General features: G+C 39.0%; 2 protein-coding genes and 1 long non-coding RNA gene across 5 annotated transcripts in view; 2 read left to right on the forward strand and 1 right to left on the reverse strand.

Moving 5' to 3' along the window:
- LOC116980079 overlaps positions 1–15,071 on the forward strand; it is a 32,647-nt gene extending 17,576 nt beyond the window's left edge. The window contains exons 3-4 of the long non-coding RNA XR_004413855.1: positions 8,027–8,030; positions 12,991–15,071. This is a non-coding gene — a long non-coding RNA (uncharacterized LOC116980079). The remainder of the gene's footprint in view (positions 1–8,026; positions 8,031–12,990) is intronic.
- Positions 1–15,743, reverse strand: part of mcf2l2 (MCF.2 cell line derived transforming sequence-like 2) — a 367,682-nt gene that overhangs the window by 149,175 nt on the left and 202,764 nt on the right. The window lies entirely within an intron of this gene.
- Positions 730–15,131, forward strand: b3gnt5 (UDP-GlcNAc:betaGal beta-1,3-N-acetylglucosaminyltransferase 5). The gene is made up of 2 exons (XM_033032174.1): positions 730–953; positions 10,715–15,131. Exon 2 carries the CDS (start codon positions 11,058–11,060, stop codon positions 12,189–12,191), a length of 1,134 nt encoding a protein of 377 aa, XP_032888065.1. The 5' UTR covers positions 730–953; positions 10,715–11,057; the 3' UTR covers positions 12,192–15,131.

The following is a 15,743-nucleotide window of genomic DNA, read 5'->3' on the forward strand; positions in this document are numbered from 1 at the left end:
TCTCCCAGGGTGGTGAATCTGGAATTCAAGCCAATGGATATATTTAAGGCAGAGATAGATGGATTTTTGATTAGTACAGGTATCAGAGGTTATGGGGAGAAGGCAGGGATGGGAGGGAGAGATAGATCAGCCATGATTGAATGACGGGGTAGATGTGATAGGCCGAATGGCCTAATTCTGCTCCTATCACTTTGGACCTTATGATCTCACCAGGCCTCCTGCGACTAGACCGGCGGACCGCATCACCAGGGGCCTGAGCGCCTGGCGGACCGCATCACCAGGGGCCTGAGCGCCTGGCGGACCGTGCCACTGGAGGACGGCCCGAGCGCCCGGCGGACCGCGTCACTGGTGGACCGCGTGACCACGGGTCCGAGTGCCCGGCGGACCGTGTCACCGGTGGACGGCCCGAGCACCCGGCGGACCGTGTCACCGGTGGACGGCCCGAGCACCCGGCGGACCACGTCACCGGTGGACGGCCCGAGCGCCCGGCGGACCACGTCACCGGTGGACGGCCCGAGCGCCCGGCGGATCGCGTCACCGGTGGACGGCCCGAGCGCCCGGCGGACCGCGTCACTGGAGGACGGCCCGAGCGCCCGGCGGACCGCGTCACTGGTGGACACTCCCCCGCTCGTCCGCACCCAACTGGCCGCTAGCGCGCATGCTCGGTCGGGCTGGGGCTGGGGCTGGGGCCATTTTCCAGGTCGCTCGGCAGCACCCGCACGGTCACACACGCCTAGCGGGCGGGCTGGCTGGCGCTGTCTCTCCTCCACAAGCCGCCGCTCACTCACTCACTTACTTCACCTCCGCCCCACAACACACATCTTCATCCCCCTGCCCTGCCCCAGCCTCTCTCTCTCTCTCTCTCGGCCAGAAGGAGCAGCGAGCGTGTGGAAGTTTCGAGGTTGAATGAGGTGGGACACGGCGACTGTTGCTGTATTCACTCCACAGTTCAGGTGCGTCTCCCATTCACTATTCACTTTATTATGAGGGGGGTTTACGGGAACTTTGTGCTCGGTGGAGACTGCAGTTATCCACCGTAAAATGCGGAGCACTTTGGGTGCCACTTGTAACTGAAATACCTAGTTCGTGCTAACTTCTCTGCGGTCAAACTTTTGATTGAAACATTGCAGCCCTGGCGATTTGTTTAGATCTTGTAAGACTAGGTTAACCATTACGTTTGTAGCAGTATTAATGTCCATGGACCATAACGTAATCCCAACTGATAAATATAGCTCGAGGAACGAAAATCTGCTGCCCTGAACTTGATCTGAGTTATGTGGTCGAAACTCACGAAATTGGATTGCATTATCTTCTGATGTAATACACAAGCAACAGTAATTGAACATGTAGACAACTGATTAGGATGTTTTATACAATCCAGTGAAACGTATACAAAATTGTGAGGACTGTATTACTTTAATCAGACTTTTGTATCGTATTAACGATGTTATTCCATTCTGTCAGCATCCATTCATGAAAATCAGCCTGTCTCACAGACCCAGTATGGTATGCAGATATGATAGAATAGGAATAGTCCTCGGAGTTCTTGTAACATTGACTTCAGAGTCCATGATGTCTCAAGAATTAGTTCAAGACTGACCTCTATCCCTTGATTCAATACCTCGGCTGCCTTGAAGCAGTGTTCAACATGAGATTCCAAATGAACTGTGTTTAGAGTTAGCAGCATCTATCAGTGAGAAGAATCTTTCTTATCAAAGTTGTTGAGTCTTGCATACAATGGCCGGACTGGGGTCAGTGCAATGATGAGGGTTCCAATGTAAAAAAGTTCATCCAACCTCATTCTTGGCAATTGATCTGAACTGTCTCCAATGAAATCTTTCCTAAAATAGAGGACCCAAAATTGTTTATTGTCTGGATGGATAAAATAGAGATGGATAACTGCACGAATGACTTGCTTTGGATGACAAAAATAATTGAGTTTGCAGCAATTTGTATATAAAGGTCCAGTTTGCACCCATATTTATTTTAAAACTAGTCGCTCAGTCAGTTTATATTCGCAAATGGGATTAAACCTAGTTTCAACATTAATGCGGCTTCAACAGGTTTGTTTATTTGGTCTTTAGATGTAAAATCAATTGACAAATGTTTTTTTTATTACAGCCATAAATGCATTTAGTAATTTTTCAGGTTGGGTTCTTGAGTTATGAATAACCAGTCAGAGTACTATAGCAATCTTCTCTGACACATTGCGTTATTGAAGTTTCAATTCAATTCAACTTTAATGTCATTGCACAAATACTGAGTATCGGTACAACGAAATGCAGTTTTGTGTCAGTCGTTGCCGAAGAAGCTGCAATTTCCTGTTACTCATGATGTCAGCTGGTATCTGCAAACATCTGTATGTCATGAGTTCTCCTTTGTCACGTTTAAGTCATCAACAAATGCAAACTTTTTTTCTTTTCATCAAAGAAAACCAAATCTTAGAATTTAATTCTTAACAAAAATTAAAACTCTGGAATTCTGTGATAAAACAGAATCGGACATGTTTGGGCATTAATTAATTTTAGTAATTTTTCATTGACCTATGCTTCATTATACAGGCTATTTATAACTGCAAGGAATGTTGACACACAAGACTGCAGATGCTGGAATCTTGAACAAAATACAAAGTATTAGGGGAACTCAACAGGTCAGGTAGCATCTGGGAGGGAATGGATAGGTGACATTTCAGATTGGGGCTAGTCTTTGGACTGGGGTCTGAAGGGTCCCGACCTGAAACATTGACTAGCTGAGTTATTTCAAAACTTTGTTTTGCTGGATATGTTATCCAACTATCTGTACTATTTTGGTTTGGTGGACTTTGAAGACCTCTGTTCCTCATAGTGGTTGTTTTTACTGCATGATGTGACAAAATGATTCTGTAGTGGCACATTTACTGTCGTACTTGTAGGCATAGCATTGTCTATTCTGAGGTTTCCAATAGGCACTGATTGAATGAGGCAGGGTTTTAGGAATGGGAAGATGAATGTTTGTACAATCAGTTTGTACCGATGTGTTTACATGTACAGATGTTTACATATCTGTTTACACATCTGTCAGTTTGATTTGCTCCTGGACTCCGGTGCTGCTGACTTCCCTAGTATAACACCAGGAAATTCCATCCAGAATCCTGCACCAATTTAAACCTTGTGCAAGGTCTGAAACCCCATGGAATTCAATGGGGAATTGTTTGGGTGCAATGTGAAATGGTGAAGGTAGGTTCCTTAAGATCAGTTTATTTGATTTTAATGACTTAATTGTAAGCATAATTTTGCTGTGTTTTTGAAATTCCAGTTAGAATAGCTAATGCTTGGACGCCCCAGATTTAAAAACTCGTGGAAGCCCATGCCCCTGTAAATGATAGGTGATGCAGCATCTGACATGTGAAAGGGAAGAAGATGTCAGTCGTGCAGGGATTCCCCAAATTATTCTGGGGAAACATAGAAACTAGGTGCAGGAGGAGGCCATTCGGCCCTTCGAGCCAGCACCACCATTCATTGTGATCATGGCTGATCGTCCCCTATCAATAACCCGTGCCTGCCTTCTCCCCCATACCCCTTGACTCCACTAGCCCCTAGAGCTATTGTCTCCTGGATCTTGATTGTGAGATTGGCAGGATATGAGACCCTTATGATTACAATGGGGATTCTAGGCCTGTTGTTGAAGAGGCAAAGGAGAGATTCTCATTATAGTATTCTACTTTAATGTTTTTAATTATTTGTTTTCTTACTTGACTTTTAATTTAATTCAATTTTAGTAGGCTATTTCTGAACGTTGAGGTAATCAACCAACTATTAAATGTCTTGTAGCTTTCATAGCTGCATCACAGTTTTGCTGGCTTTGAAAGTCTATTGGGAATGAGATCCACATCTGGTTGCGTCTGGTTGCAGAGACACAGCAAGATATGCCCTTTTTTCCCAGTTTAGTTAAGTATAGGTATTACAGCCTGTTATTCCAGTGAATTAGCCCAATCTAACATGATCCAGACCATATTTAAACAAAAAAGTAGTTGTAATGCAAAGTTGAATTAAATAACGCTTTTGAATATCAGATTGCCTTCACATTAAATCTAATTTAAATTGCATTTTTCATCTGACCTCCAGTCTGCCAGTCTCTGCTGAATTCTGCTGCAATGTGACTCACTGTGCTGCTTAGCTTTGTACAATTTGCAAATTTTACTCTGCCCAACTACAGGTTATATGGAAAAGTTTAAATTTCAAATGTTTGAGCACGTCTATAAATTTTCTTGATTGGAGAATCAAAGTCTTCGGTAAGGAAATGAAAACAGTTGCAGTAGCTGAATTTAGTGCGTTTTTCAAACAATTCTGGTTTAAATTAGATCAGCTAATAGTCGGAAAATAATACCCATATCATGGGGTAATACACTTGACCACCTATCCAATCTTTGCCTCTCTCTACACAATCTTAAATACTTCAGGTCCCCCTTTAGCCTCATTTGTTCCTGGGGAAAATGAGTCTGGCTTATTTAGTGTCTCCCCATAACTAAAGATCTCCAATCCAAGCAACATCCTGGTGAATCTTCTCTGAATTCACATAAATGCACATAATACTCCAAGTGTAGCCTAACCAGCATTTTATAAAGTTGTAACATATTGTCCCAACTCTTCTATTCGGCTCTTGTATCCTGTATTGCCACTATTAGGGAATTATTAACTTGACCCCTAGGTGTCTCTGTGCATTCCACTTTATATCTCCTAACCCTGGACGCATGGCTTTGTATTTGTCGGGATTAAATTCCGCTGCCAACACTATTCTCAAATTTTCATCTTTATCCAACTGTGGCTTTATAAAACCTTCCTTGCCATCACCACAACACTACAATTCTTGCGTCATCCAAAAATTTGCTCAGCATGCCTCTTGCATTCTCATTCCAATTGTTAATATAGTTATCAAACAGTTTATCCAACAGTGTTACATATTTCTGATCTGCACAATTTTGAGAGAACTGGTCAAAGCAGAGATGTAATGCTGAGGCTCTATAAGGCGCTGGTCAGGCCACATTTGAAGTACTGTGAGCACATTTGGGCCCCATATCGGAGGAAGGATGTGCTGGTTTACAAGAATGATTCCAGGAATGAGTGGGTAAACATGTGATGAACATTTGACAGCACTGGGCCTCTGCTCGCTGGAGTTTAGAAGGTTGAAGGGGGACATTAAGTAGGACCAGAGGCTCAATTAAAGAGTGCTCTTTTAGAAAGGAGGTGAGAAGTAATGCCCCTGTCCCACTTAGGAAACCTGAACGGAAACCTCTGGAGACTTTGCGCCCAACCCAAGGTTTCCGTGCGGTTCCCGGAGATTACAGGTGGTTGCCGGAGGTTGCAGGTAGTGGAAGCAGGTAGGGAGACTGACAAAAACCTCCGGGAACCTCTGGGAACCGCACGGAAACCTTGGGTGGGGCACAAAGTTTCCAGAGGTTTCCGTTCAGGTTTCCTAAATGGGACAGGGGCATTACTTCTCTAGTCAGAGGATTGTTAATCTGTGGAACTCATTGCCACAGAGAGCTGTGGAGGCCAAGTCAGTGGATATTTTTAAGGCAGAGATAGACAAATTCTTGATTAGAACAGGTGTCAAGGGTTAAGGGGAGAAGGCAGGAAAATTGGATTAGGAGGCAGAGATCAGCCATGATAGAATGGCGGAGTAGACTCGATGGGCTGAATGGCCTAATTCTACTCTTATAACTTGTGAACTTGTAAAAGCAATACAAAAACTGCCGTCAGAAAACAAATCACTGAACTTGTGAAGTAAAATATAGATTGTATCCAATACAAATGGATATTGGTGCGTTACATTTGAAAGAGATTCTTCAAGAGATTTTGGCATAATATTCCAAACTAATGCACAGCCTTGAAAATTGGGTGTAATTTTATTAAAGATTTGAGAATGGAAGTTTAGTTGTACAAAATAACAGGAATATCAGTACTTTTTTGTGAATCTAAATTTTTGAACATATTAAAAAAAAAAGAATACTGGATTTCCTTCGCTCCATAGATGCTGCTTCACCCGCTGAGTTTCTCCAGCATTTTTTGTCTACCTTTCATTTTCTAGCATCTGCAGTCCCTTCTTAAACAATACCGGAAATATGTGGCTGCACCCACGGCAAGAAAAACATAAGGCTATCAGAATTGAGATAAGTTAGAAATTGTGTTATGTTCAAACCACAGAAGGGATGGGGCTGAAGCAACATGTTGCTTCAGCCCCATCCCTTATGTGGTTTGAACATAACACAATTTCTAACTTTTCTCAATTCTGATAGCCTTATGTTTTTCTTGCCGTGTTGCTTCAGCCCCATCCCTTATGTGGTTTGAACATAACACAATTTCTAACTTTTCTCAATCCTGATAGCCTTATGTTTTTCTTGCCGTGGGTGCAGCCACATATTTCCAGTATTGTTTAAGAAGGGACTGCAGATGCTAGAAAATGAAAGGTAGACAAAAAATGCTGGAGAAACTCAGCGGGTGAAGCAGCATCTATGGAGCGAAGGAAATCCAGTATTCTTTTTCTTTTAATATGTTCAAAAATTTAGATTCACAAAAAAGTACTGATATTCCTGTTATTTTGTACAACTAAACTTCCATTCTCAAATCTTTAATAAAATTACACCCATGTTCATAAGGTAATGAAGATGGCATAAGCTTGTACTTATCAGCCCAAGCCTTGAGTACCAGACTTGGGACATATCAATTATACAAATTGTTAGTTAGGCCACATTTGGAGTATTGTGTGCAGATGAATTGCCACACTACATGAAAACTGATTAAGGTAGAGAGGGTACAATTCAGATTTACAAGGTTGTTGACTGGATTGGAGGACTTGAGTCTTCAAGAGTGATTCTTACAGGCTTGTGAGTGTTGATGTTGGATTAATGTTGTTCCCTCTGGCTGGGTTGTCATGAACCAGGGGTCACCATCGCAAAATAATGCAGTTTGACTCTCAGGAATGAAATTGCTTCACACAAAAGGATAGTGAATCTTTGAAATTCTCCATCCAAGGGGTTCAGTTGCTGTGTATATTTAACATAGATTGATAGATCTATTTTTTATTCTTGAGGGATATGGTGCTACTGCAGAATATGTGGTAAAAATTCTTATTGAATGATTGGACCAGGATTTAAGGGGCAAACTGTGGTGTAGGATTCACTGTCATTCAATTTGCATTGATGTCGCTGAGTAAGTAATTTTTCTATCACAATAATAGCCTGTATCATTTCAAAAATATGCATAGTGCACCAGGAATTGTGTTGGTGATAAATGGAGCTATTGATTAATCTGTTCATAATACTAATTTTATAAGACCTTGGAATAAACTTTTTTTATTTTCCACTTGACATTTCTAGTCGGGCTGGTAGTCATTGATCACTTCTACTTCTTTGGAGGTTAGTGTTTCATAGTGTGCTTTATTTGTGATCATATGGTAAATTCTCCTTCTGTCTTTGGGCTAAATAAGGCAAAGGGGTGATGGAACAATAAGGTGCAGAGGTGTGTAACTTGAAGCTAATGCTGTTTCCATGCTTTTTAAGCCTTGCTCCTGCAGTGCCTTGCTCCTGCAGGTAGTGCAGATTGGGAGATGTTTTTGAAGAATTCTTGCCCAGTTGCATCAGTAAATAATGCACACTGCAGCCACAGTGTTCTGGTGTCATAGTCATATAGCATGGATATGGGACTTTTGACTCAACTCCAGAGATTTGTTCCTGAGAAATAATTAACCATGCCCACTTTTGTTAGCTCTCGGATTCTGATGAATTTATCACTCCCAAACTATTCTGTCCATGAAGTCACTCAAAACTCAGTGCCTGATGTGACACTCCACTCACCTATTTCCTTTTGCTAATCTGTAATGGCTCTCAATTAAGACCTACTACATTTAATCTCCATCAACTTTATGTCCAGTGGGACTGGGTTTGCAGCCGCATTTCCGATGTGAACCATTTAGGTTATAGGGAACTGAATACTGCCGTAACCAGGGGTGTTGGTTAGGGACTGAGATGAGGAATGTTTTTCACCCAGAGAGTTGTGAATCAATGGAATTCTCTGCCACAGAAGGCAGTGGAGGCCAATTCACTGGATGTTTACAAGAGAGAGTTGTATAAAGCTCTTAGGGTCAACGTAATCAAGGGATATGGGGAAAAAGCAGGAACGGGGTATTGATTCTGGCTCACAGGGCCGAATGGCCTACTCCAGCACCTATTTTCTATGTCTGTTTCTATGTTTAGTATTTGTGATACCTTCATTGGATTGCTGTCTAACTTCTTGTGGTTTGGATATGTTCTTCTGCATTCCTATTTATCATTGGTGTCTATGTTAATGAACAGTGAGGCTGTCATTATGTGCAAGCAGATATGGAAATTGTGGTGGAATGCAATTCTGTTTATGCACTGCCTGATGGTCGTATATAATTATCTGATAACCTTTTGAGTTTGTGGCTGGACTTGTGAGGAAATGTATTCACTCTTGCCAACAGCCATGGATAGATACATCTGCAACAGCAACTTGATGAGTTCACGATTAAATGAAATATTCCATCAGTTTTGTTCTTTTGTAAACTGGAAAGCCCAGTCAGGCAGCTAGCTATGTTCAGGACTCTGCCAACTCAGTGGCAGTTGATGAATATGGAATGTGTTACCCAGAAATATTCACTATATCCACTTCTTTCTGGTTTGAGTACTGAATTACTGCCTCAGAGGGCGGTGTATGTTAATTATCATGAAGCTTTCTACCCTTGTTTAGGCCAAATCAGTGCATTTATTTGAGGGGGGTCCAAATTCAATGTTTCGAACTTCTATCAGAATATATCAGTGTAGTGATTTTGGTTATCCTGAGTAGAGGGACCCATCCAAGGATGTGTGATGAATGAGCCTACAACATTGGCATTTGTTCCTTTTTCTTCCTTTCAAAATTGTCATTACATTGCAGTTTTCCACGGGTTTTGCATCCTATTGCTTTCATGGTACCTCCAGACAATGAAAAATGCAATCTAATTGTTTCAGCAACACCTGCCGAACAATTCCAAGTAGATCAGTGTGGGCACAATTTCTTGTGTATTGCGTGTTTGTACACGACTAAAATCATTTTGATTTAGCAATGCTCTTTAAGGATAAATATTCAAAGTGTTTCTGTACAGTGCAGCATTTTGGATTAATGCAAGAACAATACCCCATGCGGTACAATATTGAAATTTACCAGTCACCACATGGATTTCCAGGAATTCCTGATCGTAAAAGGGAGATAAAAGCTCTTGTCTCAGAGCCAAATGGTGTTTTCATAACTTGTAAACCAGAAGGGAAAGGACAGCTCATCCTAGCCCCTCAAGGAAGCTGTGCTCTTCCAATCAACCCTCTCAAAACGACAGTGGGGGAGAACTACTCTTTCCCAGAGAAGGACCAACTACATTCCAATACAATCACTCTACCATTCTAAATCTTTTTTTTTCATTGTATTGGAGTTTGGACTGATAGTGCTCATGTATGGTATGTCTGATCTATTTGGATAGCATGCAGAAGAAAGTCTTTCACTGAACCTCAGTACATGTGACAATAATAAACCTAAATGACTAGAAACCAATGGGCTGGGTCAAACTCGCAGTGAACTGGTGGAACAACAAAGAAGTGGATGATCTACCATGATCACATTGTAGTACAGCAGGGCCTAATCTTCATCTTTTTTTTAAAAATGTTATTTTCTACAATGCTTGTTGGCCTGATCTAAACTCTCAGAAGCGTTTTTTAACTTTGCCAAGATTTTGAAAAAGATGCTTGAATTGGACCGAGTATTCGGCTGAAAAGTTTTTCATCATATTTCAGTACACATGACAATAATATACCAGTATGTATGCACCCCTTGGTCTATGCATTATCTGTCAAGTTTACCTATCTAGACTACTAAATTAAAACATTTCTACTAATTTTTGTTATTTCACAGTGCATAATTTAACGCAAATATGTCACAAAATAGCTTGAAGTTGTAAGAAGGCTACAAAATAAATCTAACACTTCATTTGTCTGCAGAAGGATCCCACACAATAAACCAAAGATAAGTTTATTTATCTCAAGAGATTATTGAAAAGCAATTGTTGCTTTCAGTAAGTCTACCAAGATGATCCTTAAGGGATTTTAAACATACATTTCCTTAAGTGTAATTTAAGACATACAAAAAATAAGTTTTGAGCTTTTTTAAATGGTACTCCATAGAAACTAATCAGGTGAGGACTGGGAGGGGGGAATGGAAATTTTGATAAAGGGGTTTGCCAATCAGTTGTAGTCAGCTGGAAAAATACGGAGCTCAAGTCGTCAGTTATGACAAGACTTGAATCAGTTGTGGTTTTCTTTAATGCAACTATCAGGCAAAGTATCTGAATGCAAATAAATGGAGCGAGGATTGAAATCCTGGTGTAAGATTAGAGCCGGTCAAAAAACTTTCAAATAGAATAGATATTTGTTGCCTCAATCCTGCATACATGGCTCAATTTGTATATTATCTAAAGTAAAACTGTTTATTTTAAGTTAAAACTTGAAAATATAGATCTCGGGTGTAAACGCGTTCCTTGACATGAATGAGCATTGCTTGTAATTCCTATTCAAACAGGAAGGAAAATGGAAACCTTGTTAATTTGAACAACATGCATATTTTTTCTGTATTTATATTTTAAACTTTACAAAATGTTTAATCTAATGAAATTGTGTTAATTGTGTTTTTGACAGGTTCCATTAGGTGTGAAATAATTACGAAGCAGAATGATGTAATTAAAAATTGGAATTGAAGATAAAGACTTTGGATTCAGACTCTTTTTTGATTTATCCCTCCCACTGCCTCATTAGTTTCTGGGAATAGGCACTGGAATTTTCAATCTGCTATAGATAAAGCGGGAAAAGGTGCTTCATTGATTTATATAACTCAAACATCTAATTTTATGTATTGGAAAATATTCTACCACAGTAGATCCATTTGGTTATATCGGCTATGCAAGAGGGCATCAACATCTCGAAACAAAGCACAAAAATCTTAAATCCTGCTTGACTGTCAAATAAAAACTAAATTTTCAAGATGACTACTTCGTACAGAAGAAGAAAACGTCAGTTTCTCCAGTTCGTTATCACTTGTTTTTCCTGCTGCTTTGTCCTCGTATATTGGGAGCAACTGGATGCAAATATCATCAGTCATTTGAAGTCTTATTCCTACAGATATCTCATCAATAGGTACAGTTTTTTAAATGACAGCTTGACTCTGAACAAGGAGACGGCAGCGAGCCTCCACAGTTACCGGTACCTGATCACCCATGAAAACAAATGCAAAAATGAGGATGTATTGCTCCTTTTGTTTGTGAAAACCTCTCCTGAAAACCGTCTTCGGCGGGATGCAATTCGTCAGACTTGGGGCAATGAACAATATATAAATTCAGAGTTAAAGGTCACCATTAAGGTCATTTTTGTTTTGGGAGTACATAAAGATCAATCGCAAAGAGACATTGTACAGCACAAGTTATTTCTAGAAGATCAACAGCATTCTGACCTTATCCAACAGGATTTCAATGATGATTTTCACAATCTTACACTGAAACTAATCTTCCAGTTCACGTGGGCAAATACTTACTGCCAAAATGCTAAATTTGTCATGTCCTCTGATGATGATGTGTTTGTACATACTCCAAACCTTGCAAACTATTTGCGACAGCTAGATAAAGAAACAAGTAATTTCTGGATAGGTCGAGTGCACAGGGGTGCACCCCCTGTAAGAAGCAAAGAAAGTAAATACTATGTTCCATATGAAATGTATCAATGGCCTGCTTATCCAGATTATACAGCAGGTGCTGCATATGTTGTGTCCCAAGATGTTGCAGTCAAAGTATACGAGGCCTTAATGACCCTAAACAGCAGCCTCTATATAGATGATGTTTTTATGGGCATTTGTGCCAAAAAGATGGGTATTCCCCCGCAACGCCATGTATATTTTGCTGGTGAAGGAAAAGCTCCATATCATCCATGTATTTATAACCAAATGATGACCTCTCATGGACATGTAGAAGATATCCACCATTTGTGGAGGGAGGCCACGCATGCAAAAGTGACTTCTCTCACCTCTGGATTCTGGGGACAACTGTACTGTCGACTGATCAAAGTGTTCCTTCTCTGCAAACCATACTATGTAGACACATATCCTTGTGTTGCTGCATTTTCCTAGTGCACTATTTACATGAAGAAAAAAACAGCACTGAATTTATTTACTTTGGTTAGGTGGAGGAAAGAGGGTAAATAAATCATAAACATTAAATGGAGCAGTTTAATTGAGAACCTTGACCTTTAACTACTCTTAACTGTATTTTTGTCTGTTTGTATAGATTTTTTTCAATTAGGTGAAAGATACCAAGTATCAAAAGTTTACAAAATGGAAAACCAAATGATTCTACTCAAGTAAATGGAGACTTCTGCCAGTGTCTGCTGGTGCAATTCTCCACAAGCTGTGTCTGTTATGGTCTAGTTGGACAAAATGGTGAGCAGTGGTCAAATGAGGAGCAATATAGATGATGTTAGCAATAGTAGCAATATCTAACTAGCCCGATTACTCTGCCTTGAAGCATTTTGCCAGCTAGTCCACAGATTCTAAATTGTACACATTTTAACTGATTTAATTAAAATTTGATCTTGTTTAAAGTAAATAATGGCCAAATATAACATTTGGCTCTTGTTACATTTTGTGCTGGTAGCAGTATACTACGCAGTAACTATTCTGTTATCAATTAACATTAAGATTTACATCCTGAAAAATGTTCTTGCATGACTTTTACACACATTTCCTTTTGGGACTAAAATTTACATGAGGTCAACATTTCTCATCCATCCCACACTCCTGTTTTTTTTCAACTGTGTTGGAACCTTGTAAAACTAAAATCTAATAACTTTTTCTGAAAGTCAAACTTATTAAATGTTCATCCAGGTAAGCACTGATTTGTATGTGCTATGTCATTAGTTTGAACATAAAGATGTTCAAACTAATGACATAGCACATACAAATCAGTGCTTTAAAGAAACCAAAAAAATGTATGAACAGTATGCTACTCAGTATGTTACTCAAGCTAAATACTTCTGCTTGTAAATTTGAGTCAGTGGTGTGTGTGTGTATAGCTTCCTCTTGCCTCTTAAATTAACTTTTTTTTAAATGTGAAAAAGGGAGCATTCTGTTAACTGCTAGTTTTCTCTCTCGTCATATTACTGATCTCTCCTCACTGAAGAGCAAAAGTCATTAATTTAATCTCCTACACTGCAATGAATAATGGCAGAAGAGTTGCAGTTTAAAGTCAGCCAGCTTTTGTTCATATTGACGAGAGCGTGAACATTCCAAGTATTGGCCATCCCAGAAATGTGAAAATGGTTTATTTTTTAAATCTGTTTGGTGCTTGCCTAGTTTATTGCATTGCCTCTGACATAGCTTCTCTTGATTTAAGCTTTTATCATTTTTTCCCTTCATTTTGCAAATGAAAATAACTTGATGCTTACTTTACATCAAGCAAACTGATTTAAAAACAGATATTTTAAAATAATGTAACTGCACAAGTTGATAACTTCTGATTTAAAAACCCTTGTTTTAATTTTATTATACTTTTGTGCAACATATATATAGATACACATTAACTAATCTTAACTTTCCACCATCACTAAGATCTATCATTTCTGATTTTTGTTGAGCAGCTAAATACTAAAATCTTCTATCAGCATGTATCTCTTTCTGCTTAAATAATAAATCTTCCTTCCCATTTACCCCATTCTCTGTCATTGCTTTTACTACAGATTTTTGCCTTTTAATTTCAACGGGGAAGTTCACTGTGGTGGAATGGCTTGGAAGGAAAAATCAGCTCGGAATTCAGCTATTTAAAAAAAAAAACTAACACTTAATATAAATATTTACATTTACTCAGAGCTTGAAATAAACTAAGCATTACTGGTTCACCAAAAAAAATCTAAGTTTGCAAGCCTCAACATCTTTCTCAATGAATTTTATCCTAGAAGTTAGTGTTACTTTTACGTAGCTCTATCATGGGGGCTTCAGAAATTTGAACTGAATGATATAATCCTTTAGGCACGTGTTTTGCTGCACCTATGGATTTCAACCAGTATCTTGATGCTAAATACTGTATTTAATGCTAACTTGACAATTAAAGAAAATTGCAACTTTCCTTGTTAGCCTGACAGTCTGATTTGGCTATGTCTGATTGTCACAATTAGTTATGTGAAGTTGAGTTTGGCAATCCAACATAGCACAGCAGAATAATTGGTTCGCTGCTCTGATTGCCATATTTGTACACCTGGAAGAATGATGTGCAGTTTGCTTGCTTAACAAACTTGACTTCATCAGGACATTTATTTTAGTTCCAGGAGATCAATCCATTGTATTTATATTATGGGGCTTGGCTTTTTCATTGCAGCATCGGCTTCATGTACAACTCAAATATTAATTGGCATACGTCTACGGTAACCAGAGAAAATACTTGGCAGTTTAAATGCTTAGAGTTGATTTTCTGGAATTAAAACAACACCATAGTTTAAATAGAGCATTTTATCAGTTAAGTTTTATCTATTGTACGTGCAGATTCATTGTGCAGCTAGCCACTGGCATTTGGATTCTCGGCAATTGATAATGATATTTCATGCTATTATAGTGGGAAAAGCTAGAGGAGGGAAGGTATATGTAGGGCCCCCCCTCAAATATCTGACACAGATTTTTGTATGTAATTTATAAGTACTCTATTTGTTTTAAAAGCTATATGATGGATTTAGGAATTTGAGCTATGTACCTGTCTAAAGAACATACAAAGTTTTTATTTAAAAGATTTGGATTTGGGTTCCTAAATTTTGGATGGGAGTACAGAGGAAAAATTTCACCCATGTCAGGTTTTGTCACAAACATCTGTTCAACATGCTTGGCTGTGATATTCAAGTTAAAGTCTACATCTCTGCTTCACTTTGAAATCTATTGCAGTTTTAAAGGTTACCTAAACTCTGTTTTGGATTAATTTATTGTATCTGGTGACTATTTGTAGAAATTATAATAGTCATTTGGTGTTTTTTTTTTAATAAAAGTAGCATGCCAGTTGCAATTATTCTTTCATTTACCAAGAAATTATTTTAAAAATAGGCGTGCATTTTTTGTGAATATAACATTCATTTTGTCATTGACTAAAACAAACATCTTACATGACCAGGTACAATTCTTTTGAGGAAATGGTGTAATGAAAATGTTTGTTCTCATGAACTTGGGCAGACTACACCCAGTTATTCTACAGCAATTCATTCCCACAAGATTGATTATTTGAATATAAAATGGTATTGACACTGTGTGGGATATAGGAAAAGTCATTTATTTGTAATGGATTAACTTTTTGTTGAAGTGGGCAGTTTTGAAGGAATGTTGCAGTTTATCTTTGCTACGTTGCATCGTAGCAGTTTGAGTGGCCAGAAGTGGGGAAACTTGTTCCATTCTTCAGTCATTTATGCATCTGGAGTCATTCTTCAGTCATTTATACATTATATAAGTCTACATTATTATTTCCCTCATCTAACCCCCGATTGCCAAATATCACAACAATGTTCCTATGTTCAAGGTAGCACGGAGGTAGATTATAAATTCATCACTGAAGAAGAATTACGTGGATTTTTAAATGCTATCAGGATGGTATCCTGTTTTTTCTCATACATTAAGTTAAAGGATTTCTTAACATACATTTTAATATGAATAAAT

Source organism: Amblyraja radiata, chromosome 13, assembly GCF_010909765.2.
Source record: "Amblyraja radiata isolate CabotCenter1 chromosome 13, sAmbRad1.1.pri, whole genome shotgun sequence".
NCBI classification, from domain to species: Eukaryota; Metazoa; Chordata; class Chondrichthyes; order Rajiformes; family Rajidae; genus Amblyraja; species Amblyraja radiata.

Bases quoted from the DNA above. Each gene is read 5' to 3' on its own strand.
- b3gnt5 (XM_033032174.1), top strand. From the start codon at position 11,058: ATGACTACTTCGTACAGAAGAAGAAAACGTCAGTTTCTCCAGTTCGTT.